Raw genomic sequence first — 16,097 nt, forward strand, 5'->3', positions numbered from 1 at the left:
ATAACAATTTTTAGAGGCTCCTCTGAGTCGTTACTAGAGTGGAAAGGGTTAATAGTAGCGGATTGTTAAGGGATTCTTTGAAATAAAAGATTCGCGTAGAGCAAGACGTGTGTAAATAACTATATTTAAAGAAAAAGGTAGAAGTACAGTGTAAGAAATATACGTGTACGAAAAACGGACAGATGCGTAGTATGAAATGGATGGTACGAAATGCACGATACGAAGTGCGCTGAAGAACTGCGAAACTAAGCGACAGCCCACATCTTTGTACCCGGAATAGTCGCAGATATATGTAAACCCTAATTAGGATTCTGCATTTTTGGATGTGGAGATTTTCAGAAATTATTTCGTCGTTTTGCTTTGACACAGATAAACACAATGGTGCTTGTAATACCTCGATTCTCTCACTATCTCCATTTCTATATTCCCTCTCTGTCACTAGATACTCCGTTTGGATCGCTGCTTTCATGCTCGCCCTCTATCCGGTAATGAAATTCTCTCAACGCATGCCACGCTCGCAACACAAACCATGCACACTCGCGCACGTATTCTCTCATACTCGTGTTGTAAGAAGTGGAGGTGAACCGATTTTGTCCTTACTCCTGTAATCTTAAATGTTTATTTATCTTATCTTCCGCTAGGTGTGCTCTCGAAAAATTTTCATACCATCGATGCGAGTTTCAGCCCTGGTAACCAGCACACTAATGCTATTATAGTAATTCTACGCAAATAAAATTATCATCGATGAACGACCATGCTCCAAATGTGTAGACATTTATTATAGCATCGCAGAAAACTAAGGGGTGGGTAATCTATTCACCTTTCATTACGCCGAGCTCATATGCGACAAACACTTGCAACATTGACGCCATCTTTCCGATCTTCTTCATCCAACATCTCGATAGTTTTTTGAAAACTATGTGTTCAGAATTTAATTTTAATATGATTAATTTGATAAATGGTTGGACACCCATTTTTGTAATGAGAAAACAGAAACATATCATTTAGATTTAAACATATTATTTAGATGACAAAGAATCGGCGAACCAGCATATTAAGTGACGAGTTCATGGAAGCTTGTTTTGCATTTTGCGACATTGGTTGCAAATACAGTGGCCCACATAAGTGTTTGTACACTTTTTAAAACGCAATAACTTTTTTAAAACTGGATTAACCCCTTGCCGTGGCATTTTCTTTAGAAGTTGCCCGATTAGAATTTCTTCGATCGCACTAAATTCTTAGATGAAAAAGGAAATATTATATTTATCGTGTGCTTATGTCTACTTGAATGTTTAAATATTGGTAACGAGAGAATAAAATTTTATTCCCAGTTAAAGGTACGGATGAATATCCATACCTAATAACTTATTACTAGAAATCTCCGTCACGAGTCTGGCTCGTTAAAGTACGGCAAAGGGTTAAACGATTTGAATTCTCTTTTAGATGGTAGAACTATTGCACAATGATCGAAATGCTTTTTTTTAATATTTCTATTGCTTAGAATGCCAGAGAAGAATAAAAAGAACTTTCGTTGAAATTTTTAAACCTGACCAAATTTTAAAAAATGCCTTTCTTAGATCTCAGTGACTTACATATCTAGTAATTTAGCCCAGTTCCGCTATCATCTAAAGAAGTTCAAATATTCTTTAACACTAGATTGCCTAAGCAAGTCATTTTGACTGCTTTTCAATTTCAATTAGAAAAATAATTATGCAAATTGCAACACAGCTTCTTATAATTTTGTGACCTTTTCTACAACATATAAATGCGTTTATTAATCATTGTTTTTCCCCCCCCCCCCCCTCCTTCATTTCCGGTATATATATGTGTGTTATACCTATATTGCCGAAAAGCAGTCATTTTCCCGTCTTCAAGTTCCCGTCTTTCTAGTGTTAAAATTCAATTTTTTTCAATTATTGTGAGTTAAAAGCTGCACGAACACTTTTGTAGGGCCACTGCGTTCCTACTCTATCGTTGTTGCCGTTGACCAGTTGAGATATCCTGTAAAAAGTGTTTCACTCAAAACGGACAGAAGAAGCCGATCTTGTTTAATAGGATTCACGGACTCGCCGAGGAACCGCTGATCTTTCGTTTCGCAGGGAAACAAAGATTGCGTGGAAAATTGATGCCGCAGTTTTACATGGGATGCAAAATTATACCCATAGGTTTCCACGGCCGGTCTGCTCCGCTGGCTGCGGTAAGTACATCTGTGCACCACCGTACTACGACGACGGCAACGGATACAAATGATTCCCTTCTGCCTCGGTAACGGTTATCACGCATCTCGATCCACCGTCTACGAATCGCTACACGATGCGAGCAGGCGAGAGAGAGTAGGCGAGAGAGTAGGCGAGACCGCCGCGCAGCAGAAACAAAACGCGCCCGTACATAATCCCGCAGCTTCCTGCAAATTCCGTGCTCGGAAAATGTATCTCGAATGCGATAGAATTCGCTGGTCGTTGGATCGAGGACGAAATTCGCGAACACCTACGAACTCGTCGCGGTTCTCTCGAAGCGAACTCGAAGATACTTCGGAATAGTATCGGCCGGTGGTATCGGTGGACGGGCGGCGACCTTGGAAAAGAACCCTCGAAGTTTAAAATCGCTGGCCGGAACAAAACGATTTCGGCCTCTCGTGGATTGCAATTGCGCCGGCTGATCGATAGAATATTAATCGGGTCGCGTCGACGACAGAGAGATCGCGCCGAGTCGATTCAGTCTCGTTACGATTCTTGTTTACAGTGTCGAACGCGTAATATTTTAGTTGTCACGGCGCACGCATTTGTCGCTGGTCGCACTACGATAACAAAAATAAATCAAGCTGCCGTCCGCTCTCCCATCGAATTTGCGAAAACGCCATTGTCCGTCCTATTTCCGATCGAGTTCGTTCTACTCTGCATCAGGCCGGCCGGGATACGAATACCGATGGGATCGAGCATTTACTAATTGTAAGTAAAATCGATGCCGTGCGAATAGACCGCGGATTTCTGTGCAAAATAAAATCCAATGTACAGGGTGGTCGGTGAACCGACGATATATTCCTAGCCCGATAACACGCGCCTCTTTAACTCGGAAACCTCGTGAGGCAATCATTTTGTTTGCTCTTATCAACTGCGTTATAAAAGCCTCTATAAATCGGAATAAAATGTCCTTTAACCCTTTACACCACGCTGAAACTCGGAAGAACCGACTGAAGCGGAGCCCGAGTGTCGGAAACTTGACACACGATATCTTACGACTGAGTGCGAGATAACCGCGTCTGTGTTTACTTCGCACGATGAGTCAGGGCTCGCGATACTCGCGTTTAACATGAAATTAAACAACGAGCCTGACTCGTGTTATTCAAATTTAGCTTAAAATTGTCATCGCGAGTCAGACTCGTGAAAATAACGCAAGAGGTTAACTCGAATTATTTTCCACAAGATCAAATGTATGCTTTTATCTCCGTAACTCGAGTTTAAAATAACCAGATCCTCAACAAGTGGAATTTTACCTGTGTTAGTTAAACTTTTATATCCGTTTTCTTCATTGTTAATTTGTCCTTCTGGAACTCTTAATTCTATTCGATTAAGTATTCTTATTTCTTCCAACGTTTATACTTTGAGACTGCTGCTATATTGTTTCTATTGGTTAGACCATATCTACAGTACTGTTCAATAGTATAGTCGCCATGTTATATATATCTAATTACTAACATAGAGCTTGCGCAATGCAAATTTTTGCAACTGTTTGCTACACTATTTGAACACTTAATTTTAGTTCACGATCATGATTACCTGCCTATCCTAAATCGCATATGTCTGACAACTCAAAGACAATTGCAGCGCGACTTGCTATTTGTCTACAAGACATTGAACGATGATGTGAACAGTCCTGAAATCTGTGTCCTTTTTCAAGCACTCGAGTCGCGATCGACTAGTAGAAGAAAGTGTATTACTCTGCAGGAATTCCATCGAATGCTACACGGTCGACACAATTGCATAAATAGGATCATCACGAATGGGAATCCTTGCTGGAACAGAGCGAGCTTCTTCGGTGCCTTCACCTCTTTCCGGTAAAATATAAGATCCTTAAGTTGCGTGTTTTAATACGTACATTCTTTGTTCATTATCTCTCGTGGTTATACTTTTATGTCTGCTAAAGTTCTATGTCCGTTAATAATCCTTATATTCGTTAATGACCCTTATGCAAAGTAAACGTTTTTTAACTCAATTATGAATAACGAGAATGGAATAACGAAGCAGTTCTTCGTTTAATCAACTTAATATACCGAAGTGAGGATATCAATGTTCTTAGATTTTTCTGTTCTGTTTTTATATTGGTATTTTCCCTAGTTATATTTATCTTTAATAATTTTCCTCGAAAACGGAGTCTTGAAAGAAAAAATATTACTCTACATTTTTGTCTTCTTTATGTAAATTCTGCTCCTGCCTGTTATATCACGAGTTACTGACTACCCGGTAAATTACTTCAAAGCTTAAAACCCGGATTACATCTACGATTATCTTTGTCGTCCCGTCGCGCATAACTCGTAATCTACGTGCAATGAAATTTTACATCGGCGAGCTCTCCTCAGATTTAAATTGCATTGGTCGAAATGGAAACGCCGAATCGGAACGCGTATGTCCGTTGCAGCCATTCCTGACGTACACCAATCCGTCGACGGTAGTCACAGAGTAAATAAATTAGCAGAATCGACTATCGTGTTTTTCAATCGAATCTGTGTTACAATTAGTCCCGCGTTTAGGTGCATATTGAATTGATAGCATCGCCAGGTACAAATCGTCATCTCGGCGGTCGTTAGCGTGGCAATCCGGGGAGGTGGATGCACCTCGCGAGTGCGTCTCGGCTGCAACGGACCGGCGGTCTCGAAGAAAACGGGGAAGAAGCCGAAACAGAATAGGGGAGCGAGGCGGAAAGGGAATAAGGAGAAGGTGAAACGCAAGGTTGAATGCACAACGGTAGAAGTCGAGCAGGGAGAGAGGATGAAGGAACGCGGAAAGAGAGAAGATGCCAAGAGGGGAAGAGATAGACGGATAGACAGATAGAGAAAGAGGGAGGAGGGTGATTTGGAAGAAGTAGGAGCCGAAGAAGGAGGGAAAGAAGGCGAAGCGCGGGGGTGGGTGGACCGGCTGATATACATATAAGCAAGGTATAGACACGTGGGTGAGGCGCAGGCGCGCCGCGACCAACACCGCGAGAAAAAGGAGACACGGACACGGCCGAGGGTTGTATAGCACACTATAGCGGTCTCTGGGAGCGGAGTTCGGAGAGGCTGCACGGGGCGGCTGCGTGCTCGAAACCCGAGCGGCGCGAGCGCAATGTAGTCCCTCGGCTATCCTTGACGCGGGAGCATCGTCGTTTCGAAAGAGCCGCGACCTTTTGCCGTCGCGCGCGTTCCCTCGAAACGTCCGACGTCAGACGCGCTCCACAACATCCTTCGGTCCCCTCCGGAACCGCTGGAATTCCTCGGTCGGCCCGCGTAAACGCGTGAGCGCGTGTCCGCCCACGCTTCGTCCTCTCGTTCGCTGTTCTGCTACCTCTATTCGCGCGACGTCCTCTTTCCGCGGGGACAGAGGGAGAGAGTGTGAGAGTGAGCGAGACTAGCAGCTCCGTCGCATAGTAGTGCAAAACGTGTCGCGAACGATGTGTTGCAGTGACGTAACCGGTGAATCGCGCGATCTCGTTGAACAGCGATCGATGGGACGCAACCCCGCTCAAGAGGACAGGCTGGCTTAGGCGTCTTCGATCGGCCTGTGAACCCAATCGACACGAGTCCGCGGCCAACCACCGCCGCTTATCTCGGACAGCGTAATCGCGGTTGCACTCGGTCAGCGCGACGCTTGCTGCCCGCCGCAAGAATCGCGATCGATCTCCAGGATACGCCGGAAATCGTGGGCCGTTGTTGGAATTTGCCTCATCAGACGAAGCTCGGTAGATAGTGGGCTTGCAAGGACGTTTCCAGAAGATGTTCTAGCCCAGTTTCCTGGCCTACGGTGATCACCCGGAAGAATAGCAAATCTTTGCTCGGATTCGTCGCGTGTTCAGGATTTTAACCAAAACTGGAGCCTTAGAATTGGGCTTCCAGAAGATCGAGAGGTCTTCTCCCTTGTCCGTCGAGGCGACGCTTCGAAACTGGGTGACCGATCGAACTTGGCACCGTGAAGCCGAACTTCCTCCGAAAACCCAGACCCACCTTCGCGATACGATCGGCTCTCTGGAACTCGTTCTTCAAAGGCGAGCTAGCCTCCGCGATCGGCGATCAAACTGGAAACGATGTTATCGAGCCTATTGTTGTGTGAAAGGAACGTTACATTTCACGTTGAATTCAGTGTACACGGTGTCAACGGTGGTCGCGTGTCGGGGAAACTAGTAGTGCCGGAACAACGCTAGAGAGTGTTCGAGTGCGTCGCGAGAGGAAACGAGCGGGTTTCATGGGATGTTGCCGACGAGCTGTGCTGTCACTGGATCGCCACGGTCCTGGATTCGCTTTCGAAGTCCGCGTGGTTCCGAGAGACAACGAAGTTTCTCGTAGATCGTTTGGATCTCGATCGCTGGCAACCAGTGCGGAGAAGTTGAAGGAACGGGGCACCTAGGAGAGAGATCCCGAAGAGTGACCAGGCTGGATCGGCGGGTCGATAGGTGGCCGCATTATGCGTTCCGAGGACGATTAGCGGCTAGGGCAGAAGGAGCGAACCGAACGAAGGGAACGAAGGGTAGCGCGGCGGGGATCCGGAAGAATGCAGCGGCCGGGGATGCACAGGCTTTGCGAGAAAATGCGCGGAAGAATGATCGATGAAACGTCTGGAGCGTCGGGGAAATTACTTTAACGAGTCCCGCCTAATGCATCGCGAACGACTTTGCGGTCGTCAGTGCGACCAGAGGCATAAAAGCGTCCACTGCCACCTCTCCTCTGTCACCCGCTGTCTCTGCTGCTCACCTCTCTCTCTCTCTCCCTCTCTCTCTCTCTCTCTCTATCTCTGCCGTTGACGCTCGGACCTACACGAAGTAACACCGTACCATTGCCAACGAAACACTACTGCCGTTAATTGCGTTCATTAGCGTAGCCCGCGTTAGATCTGCCGACGTTGCTGCTTTCTTTCGAGGGCAACCCGAGAATCGTATCGAGTTCGCGCGACACGGTGCGACTGTTGTTGTTGTTGTTGGTTTTTAATGAAACTAGTGGTAACAGTGTTTTGTCGTGTTGCGAAACGAACCAAGAAGAACTCTCTATCGAGAAGAGAATTCGTCGGTCAACGGATCCTGGGAGATGCCACGTTGCTGCGACGCAGCGAGACACTAACGAATCCCCGACAGGACTGGATGCCCGACTCGACGAAACGCCGTGAGATGCGTGCGAGATAGTATATCAATATGTGAAAGAGCCTCGCCGTGGAAAAGCGATGTCTCCTTCTCTTCCCGTACTCGTCTGTTTTATCATTTCTTTTGGTAAGTCGAGGGAGAATTTCCGATCCTGCTAACGTTCTCCTGCCGTCTTCTCAAGTCAGTTATAGATTACAAATATTCTTCAGAATTGGAAATCAGCATCTAGTAAATTTGTACCATTCGAATAATCTCACCTTTTTAAATACCACTCTAAATGAGTTGGGTTGAATGAACTCGAAGAACACGGCAGGATTAAACTCGAATTTAGACTTTGCACTACGGATGAATCATCATCCATGGATGGAAATATAATTCATGAAGAACGGAGCTCGACTCTGCTTCGTTCAGAGAAGGAACTATGGAAGGAAAACAAATGAAAAGAATATTTACAATTTTCACGAATAAATCGTCCGGAGTATCCCAAGTGCAAAATTCAAATTCGTCTTAAGCAACGTTTGAGAATTAAATTGAGGGAACCAATTGAATTCAGTTACAATCGGTTATAAATTGTGGGAGTTATTTAACCCTTTCTTCCTATAATAATTTCTCCAAGGAGAACAAAGATAACATATATTTATTGCACGGCTGCATTTACTAAAATATCTGAATACTTGTGAAAGGAAATCGGAATTTTATTCAGACTAAAACGAACGGAATAGCATTCATACTTAACAGATTATTACTAGAAATCTTCATCGCGTGTCAGACTCGTTAAAGTATGGTAGAGATATAACAATGGTTGAAATGAAGCTGTCGAATCGGACGCATCGATTCGATCGCTATGTACGGTCGCCTCGAACGCAGCTGTAGTTTGACCCGCGACGGATAACAAGAAAACCGAGAAAGCGAGAAGAATCGAATACCTCGAACGATCGTGGCCAAGAAAGGATTCGAGGTTCCGCACGTTCGAACGAACTCCTCGATATCTCGCAGCGGAGCACCTTCGGCTCTTTCAATTTCCGTCGTCCGAGTGACTTAGGTTTTTAATTGCGTGGTAGCTAATTGTCAAGCTGCCCGGGGCCCGAAACGGATAAGTAATTCTTTCGAGGACGGAGATTCTTTTCCTTTGAATTGCAAATCGAGCGTTTAGCTCGCGCCCGTGCCGGAGCTTGTATTATTCATGACATTCCGCTCAATTGTATAATAGCAACACTTTGACGCAACATTTCGCCGCGCCGGTACACACGGCAGGACGAAGCTCGCATATCTTTCGGCTCGATTGGATCCAACCAGCTCCTCGGGTCCCGTGAAAAGGGTGGCGAGAACTACTCCGGGAGACTTGCACCCTCGGGCCAATAAAGCCACTGTGCCGCCGTTTCTATACGAAAATTCGACAGGCTCGCAGCGACGGATCGGGAATGGAACTCGAGCATTCGGGGGTCGTCTTGTCGTTCGGTAACGTGTCGGATATTTCCTGCGTTTAATTCCGACAGAAACGAAGCACTTATTCCGATAAGTTCGGAGTTATCAGCCTGTCCACTAACGTCAGAATGGGCGTTTCTACATCTGCTTGTTAGCTGATAGCGCGTTGGCCAGACGCGAGCAGAGAAGAACACGCGTAGCTCTCATCTCGGAACAATGTGATTCACGGGACACACCGCGGACGTTTCGTGAAGTAGGTGTACGCTGTTTCAATATCGCTTCTCGCGTTTCTCATAATATACTTTTATACGATTGTCTAGAGGATTCTGTAAAGGGGGTGTCAGGGAGAAAAATACAGAGCAGCGGCGGCGGCGGCGGCGGCGACGCCGGAGCCAAAGCCCGAGCGCGACGATTTAACGCACAAATAACTTGCCGTCCGTCTTTAGCCGCGTTCCCTTTTCTTCGTGCACCTGCCGCTGTCGAGATTCTCTCTGGAGAGCTCGCCCCGTGAAAAGTTAGAATAGTTTTTCTCGAGGAGCTATGATTGTTGCGAACGTAAAAGGAAAGCACGCCCTGGGAACCCGATTTTACAGAATTGTCTCGCACCTTCTTTTCTCTACAACGTTTCTCGACACCGCCACCATGTCTCCCTTTCCCTCTCTCTCTTTCACCCCCCCCCCCCCCCTCTCTCTCACCGGTCTCTTTCACTCTGTATACACTCTCCCGCCTCGTTCCCTCGAATTCTTTCTCCTGCTCGCGATAAATCCTTTTGCGCTCGCATTTAAACAATCTCTTATTGTACCCGATCAGTCGCGAATAAAAATGCATTTTTATTCGCGGCTCGACTGAATTCTCAGCACTCTCGGGCGCATCGCGCATTGTTAATTCATCAACGTACAATATCGCAATTAGTAAACGTAACAGCAGCGCCACATAATATTTCAGCGTTAGCGAGCACCGTGGAAACATCTCCTGAAATATTACCTGTTTTTCGACATCGCGTCCGAATATTTTTTTTTGTTTTTTTTTTTTGTTTTATTCGAAACGGCCCGGACAATTAAATAATGTATAATAAATCGTAGTATTCCATTCGAAAGGAGAAAAAACCGTGGAATCGCAGTTTGCACTGGGCTGATAAACAATGCGGAATTGTCCACGGTAATTTGTTTCTATCTGGTATAAAAACAGAGTTACGGCCGGGGTTAATAGATGCTGCCCGTGTATTCCGTTGGAGCATTACAAATAAACTTCAACGTTTCGAAATAATAGGTGATCGACGAAAAATTGCGATTTTCGCGGATCCCGGCTCGCGGCGGTCGCGTGGGAAATACACTTGGTCGGCGGTTTCGAGTAAAAAACGAAATAGCAATTGCTGGCGGTGATTCGTGTCGAATGCTTGTGACGATTCAAAGTGCACGAGACGGCCGCCCGTCTTGTTTAATCCCGTCGGATTACGAGGCCGAGAGGGGGCGTAGGTGCCGGAGTGGAAGGCGCGGGAGGGGTGAATATCAAACTGACGAATTCACTTTGATCGATCATCCATAGACCGAGTCGCAGGCACTGAATTGCCGATACAAGCCAGACTACGAGCCGTTTATACGCCGATCGGGATCGTTCACTGTGGCGTTCGCGTTTATGACGTTGTGCCGTGAAACGGCGCACCTAATTCGGGCACCGCGACTCCGACGCCGAGGCTGGCATCGGCGCCGCCGACGCCCTCGCCGACGCTAGCGCAATGGCTCGCCACCTGTCCGGATCATTCCAAGATTTATCCGGACAAGGTGACGCGTCTGCAAACGTAAACGATTTCTGTTAATACCATAAAAAATCGAAACGTGTACCTTTCTTTCAGACTCTCCGTGCTTCGAATACCTCTATTGTAAAGAACAAGAGAAGCGTATTATCGATTTCAATACAACCTTATTCCATCGATACGCGTACCCAAGAAACGATAATGTCTTTACGCTACTTCATGAGATCAATTCATTCATTGTGAAACCAGGTGTGCAAAAGTGTGGTAACAACGAGTACACGAGCACGACTGTATGCATAATAACGAGAATAAGGATAATAATGATGGTAATCGCAGTAACGTTACTGGGAGGAGAGCAATAATTAAGAACGGTTGCGGACAATAGTGATAGCAAAGCATGCCAATGAAGTAAAAGAATTACAAAAGAGTCGAGAGAATGGCAATAACGATTGGCATTGACGGATAATCGGTTTAAGCAGCTGTAATGGCAGTGTTATATTTATAACCCGCTTACGATCTTCTTACAATGAACGACATGATCTTTTCTTGCATAGAGCAGTTTCAAAGAATAATGTGCGATGCTATCGCGTGATTGATTTATTTATCTATTTGAAAGTTGTATCTGTACAATTACCACCGCCTATCTATGTCTGCTTTTAATCCTTTACGTATGTTTATTCTCAGACACCAAAATTATTTATTTACTTTTTATTTCCTATTTTTCGTATCTTGCATATTATGTGTTTCTGCTCGATCAATGAAAATTAATTCATGACAGCTATGTATACACTTAATATGATCACAAAGGGTTAAAACACTTGTCTTCGTCCATTGTACTTCCAAGCACTTATCAAATATTACTACGCTCTGAACTCTACATCACTATTTAGTCTGCCCTACGCTCAAGTATGGATCCGTTCTCTAATCTCAATACTATAAGTATAATATATGAGCATAATACATAAGCCAATATGCCAATGCTCCATTCACTGTCATAATTTGTTCAGCTTTCTAATTCCGATACATACCTATCTTCTTTGTTTCAACAATCTCATATCGTATTATTCTCTTTTATCTTTCCGTTTCACATTATTTATATATATCTTATTTAAATATCTAACATTTGCTTTATCTTCTACTATATCTTTTCTTTTGTTATCTTTCCTTTTATTATTGTCTTGTTCTGCGCCTTTCTACTTCTTTTCAATATGCTACTTACGCGATATATTGTCATACTATTGTCAAATATATACAGTAAATCCTCCCTCCCCCGCAATTTCTCCTCAATCTATAAACAAAAATGGAGAATTTGGGAAAAAGAGATACAATTATTCGAGCCGTGTGCATACTTTGTTTTCATAATTGTTGACAGTCGTACTTCCTCTTCCCAAATTGCTCATTTTTATAGTATACGAGCGGAAGAACAATTGGGGAGAATTTACTCTGATTAGAATTATATTATTAGAATTAGGGAGAATTTACTGTGATTAGAATTATATTATAACATTATATCTTGACTAGGGTTGATGACCTCGAGGGCCGTGGCGCTGTCACTGATATATTACTTGTCTGTAAAGTTATCCAAAACATTATTTCCTCTCCCGACAAAATCTATCTACATCGCCCACGCTTTTACACACCCGTACGATGTCTTAAAACTCGCATTCTTTTTACTCCTGAATCTTATCGCACTCTTTACGGTCGTTACAATTGTTTAAATTGTTTAATTATATACTGCAACCTCCTTTTGTGACACATTAGATTACTTTAATAGTTCTTTTAATAATTGAATATTCAACCGTTTTTAGTATTTCAACCGTCTTAACCATTTGCGTTGTAATATCATATCGCGTTAGTTAACATAGATATTCAAACATTGAAGTAAGGGTTGTCATATAATAAGTATAAATTTTCTTATCTGGTGTAGAAATGCATTAGTAACAAACAGGGGGCTAATCAATGTAGCTGTATCAAATAAATTATAGTGCAAGGAGTTAAGGCTCGTTCAGATACGGGCAGTAATTTAGTAGACTGATGATTAATATAGCAACTTTATTGTGTGTGAACACTAGAGTTTGGTTGAGTAGATTATTAAAACAATTTAATCGAGCAGATCTATTAGGATGGCTCGACTGTATTAATCCATACACGTGACTACGTACTAAACTGTTCCGTAGCAAGTAGCTACATACATAAATATTCGCAACTATGCCAAATTCCTAATCCTGTCTGAACTAGACTTTAGTTCCAGTCTTTAGTAGTGACTCCCTAATCTAAGTTTACTAACTTTTTCAATAACTTCTATTCCTGTGTCTTACGCAACAACGGATAAATAGATCAAATAAATCAAATAAATCCGAAAAGTCAAAAACTAATTGCAATTAATATGTATGAAAAAGTTCTAATTCTAAATCCTAAATTAATTAGATTATATTCATTGAAATAATTAAATTTAATCAGTATTAATTAAATATTTATTTTTATAAACAATACATTTCGTGCAATGCTCTTCGCGACTATAAATAGTTCCGAGAATGAACTCCTTGTGGTCGTATATTTATTCCGATCCACCAAAGCTATTTATTTATCTTTATTTTTATATAAAATTAGAACATATTATTGCGTTACATATATCTAAACTTAAAAAAAAATTAAAACATTTCATATTTACTGCTTAATCTTGCATATCATGTATTACTGTTCGTTCAACGAAAATGAATTCCAATCAGCATGATACTTATTATATAATCTTAATACGAGTGCAAAGACCGTTAACATTACGTTTACGAAATCCGTCAGAATATTTTAATTATTCATTCAATATATTATATGTGTTGATCGCGGCAATAGTTATAATAAAACTCATTAAAGATCAGAATAAATGTAAAATAGTATAAAATAGCTTCATTTCGTGCTCTAGAAATCTAATGTTATCGATTCGCTGTACCACGTCCAGCCAAATACTATAGATTTCGAATAGCATCCTTCCTGGCGCGCTGTCATCGAATTAACCCACTGACGATCGAACTGTTCGCGACGAACACGGCGAAGTATTGTTATTTCAATTCGACGCGGTTGCATCTTGCAGAAGGCTCGAAGGTTTTGCGTTCTCCCGCAAGTCGATTTCGCAAAACCCTGCGAGGCAGCTAGCGGCAACCTTTTTCTAGAAGCCGCCTCGGATCAATTCAACCGTTCGTTTGCTTTTCATTACTCGTCCGCAGGACTTGCACGCTGCCAGCAGCCCCGATTTAGGCAATCCCTGCTTCTCTGCTCCGGTTTCACGATCGTTTAGGGACGAGACATTCGAGTCTTTTACCTTGCACGCAAACAAATTGCGGGTAATCCGACATATAAGGTCGCGAAAATATGTTTCGATCAACTTTCGCGCGTTTCGCTCGACAATGCCGACGATCGGAGCGTTTAATTGACGCCGCTCGAGCTCCGCGAGATATTTTGGAACCGCAGGAGCTTGCCTGGTAGGTACATCGCCACAGAAAATGTAAAGCTATTCGAGGGAAACGAGAATATGTTGTTAGACGGTATTATTGCTGCGCATAGTAATGCAAAAATATTTCCCGAGTCGCGGCGTAAGGAGATCCGTGGGGCTTTCAAGAAAACGTGGAACGCAGCTTCCCTCTTGCCAGAAGAAATTCGATTTATACGCGTCCCGACTGCCTGTAAAACGAGCCACGCAATATGGATGTAAACTGCACGCGAGGCAAGTGTTTTCGAATACAAGATAAAGCATATCTTTCCAGGGACGAGAGAGGAAAGCGCCGACGCAACGCCAATTATTACACCGGGTCAATCTTTTTTATTTTGTTTTACTTACTCGACAGAAACGAGTCGGAGGCCCTTTTAATATATTTACACGAGCTCAACACACTAATAATAGTAACGGTAATAATAATAGCAAAAAAAAGGAAAAGAAGAACAAAAATAGAAATAGTAATAGAATAATAACGGAAATAAAAACACTGTATTGCAATGTGTGATGAGAATGACAAACTAAAAATCCTGGTTTCTGACAGCGTTACAGTGTTGATTTATTAAGACTTTATTAACACCTTAAGAATTTGTAATTTCGCGTAAAGAACATCGAATGAATTTTGTGAAATTGTTCATGACATTCTTATCATATTTTATAAAAGTGAATGTTGCATTTAATGCGATGAACGCAATAAATATAACTGTGTACGTTCGTTGGCAGCGAACGTGTTAAAATCAGCAATGCGGAAATCAATGACTTGGTCATTGTTAAATTTACTGGTATTGTTACAATTATGATACCTCTTGGAGAAAGTAAGAGATCGGGATTTAAACGGAATGAAACGCAACAGCTTATGCCAGACGCTCTGTAATTACCGAATACGCTTATCCAATTGAGGGGACTATATTATACGTATATAGTATACGTATATCATACGTATTTCAGATCAGAACGAATTAAAGTGTTGTAAAGAAACATTTAGTTTCTTTGTGGGGATCTATAAAATTACCATAATTTCAAATGATGTATCGCATCGTTCTATTCGCTACAGATAGAAATTCGTTTATTTTACCGAATCATAATAACACATTACCGACCGGATGACTAAAAACAGCAGCTATTTCCTGGACTGCTCGCGAAATACCAGAAAACTAAAAATACTCGAAACTCGATAAAAAGCTACATAGTTAAAACTTTTGTATCTTTTTTGAAAATAAGAATCCCTCTTTTCAAGAACCCCAACACACAAAAGTTTTCACAGAAACAGTCCGGACCGTATTGTGTTAATAATACGATCACTGTAGGGAAAAGAAGCTGATAATATCAGACCAAGATCCCACGTGACAGATACCCGGCGAAAAGTTTCTTTAACAAAATGAAGCGGGGAAACGAGGAGCATTTAGTAAGATTTCCTTTGTGCAAAACGAAAGTAGTTTTACGGAAGATGCGGCGTGGTCTGGCTGCTGGCTGCAGACATTTGAATTGCTAAGAAATCGCGGCCCCCGCGATGAAGGATCGTTCACGAGCCACTCGAAAACTATTCGGCTCCCGATGACACTTTAAACGTCGCATCGATCAGCGAACGGATTCGATTGTCGTTTACGTATTGTCTCTATGATGCGGTCCGACGGTCCGACCCGGGAAAGTTTCCCTCTCGCCGCAGAGTTCGGTAGACGCACGCCCGCCACTCGATTCGGAATAGAGAAGACAACCCGCGGGTGTAGCCGACGTTCTTGAAAAGTTTCGCAGCGGGCCGCGATGGGAAACGATTCGGGTGGATAAAGAGGATGAAAGAACCACTTAACCTTTCCGAAAGCACGCGCAACCGAGTCTCTAGTTTCCGTCCTCCGTACGTAACGTCCTCCAATATTATTGCATTCTTCGACGGATTCGCGTCGCCTCTAATTTCCCATAATTCCCGCGAGTGGGTCAAGGCGGCTCTGGCTCTTGCTCGGAACGTCGGGCGCTCTTCCGCGTCGGTCTCTTCCGCGACTGTCACTCGATCGCAATGATTCGGCGTTCGAGTACTACTTTCTCGTGCACGAGCCCGCCGTGTGTCCCTTTGCGAAAGTGCTGTGCGACGAGATTGAAATTCTCGGTGGGATC

At 43.3% G+C, this 16,097-nt stretch overlaps 1 protein-coding gene across 1 annotated transcript in view; it reads left to right on the top strand.

The window, feature by feature from the left end:
* Positions 1–5,349: 5,349 nt before the first annotated feature.
* LOC144478321 (zwei Ig domain protein zig-8) overlaps positions 5,350–16,097 on the top strand; it is a 34,432-nt gene continuing 23,684 nt past the window's right edge. The window contains exon 1 of the mRNA XM_078196101.1: positions 5,350–7,449. Within this exon, the coding sequence (XP_078052227.1) occupies positions 7,404–7,449 (46 nt within the window). The 5' untranslated portion in view covers positions 5,350–7,403. The remainder of the gene's footprint in view (positions 7,450–16,097) is intronic.

This window comes from Augochlora pura, chromosome 2 (assembly GCF_028453695.1).
Source record: "Augochlora pura isolate Apur16 chromosome 2, APUR_v2.2.1, whole genome shotgun sequence".
NCBI lineage: Eukaryota > Metazoa > Arthropoda > Insecta > Hymenoptera > Halictidae > Augochlora > Augochlora pura.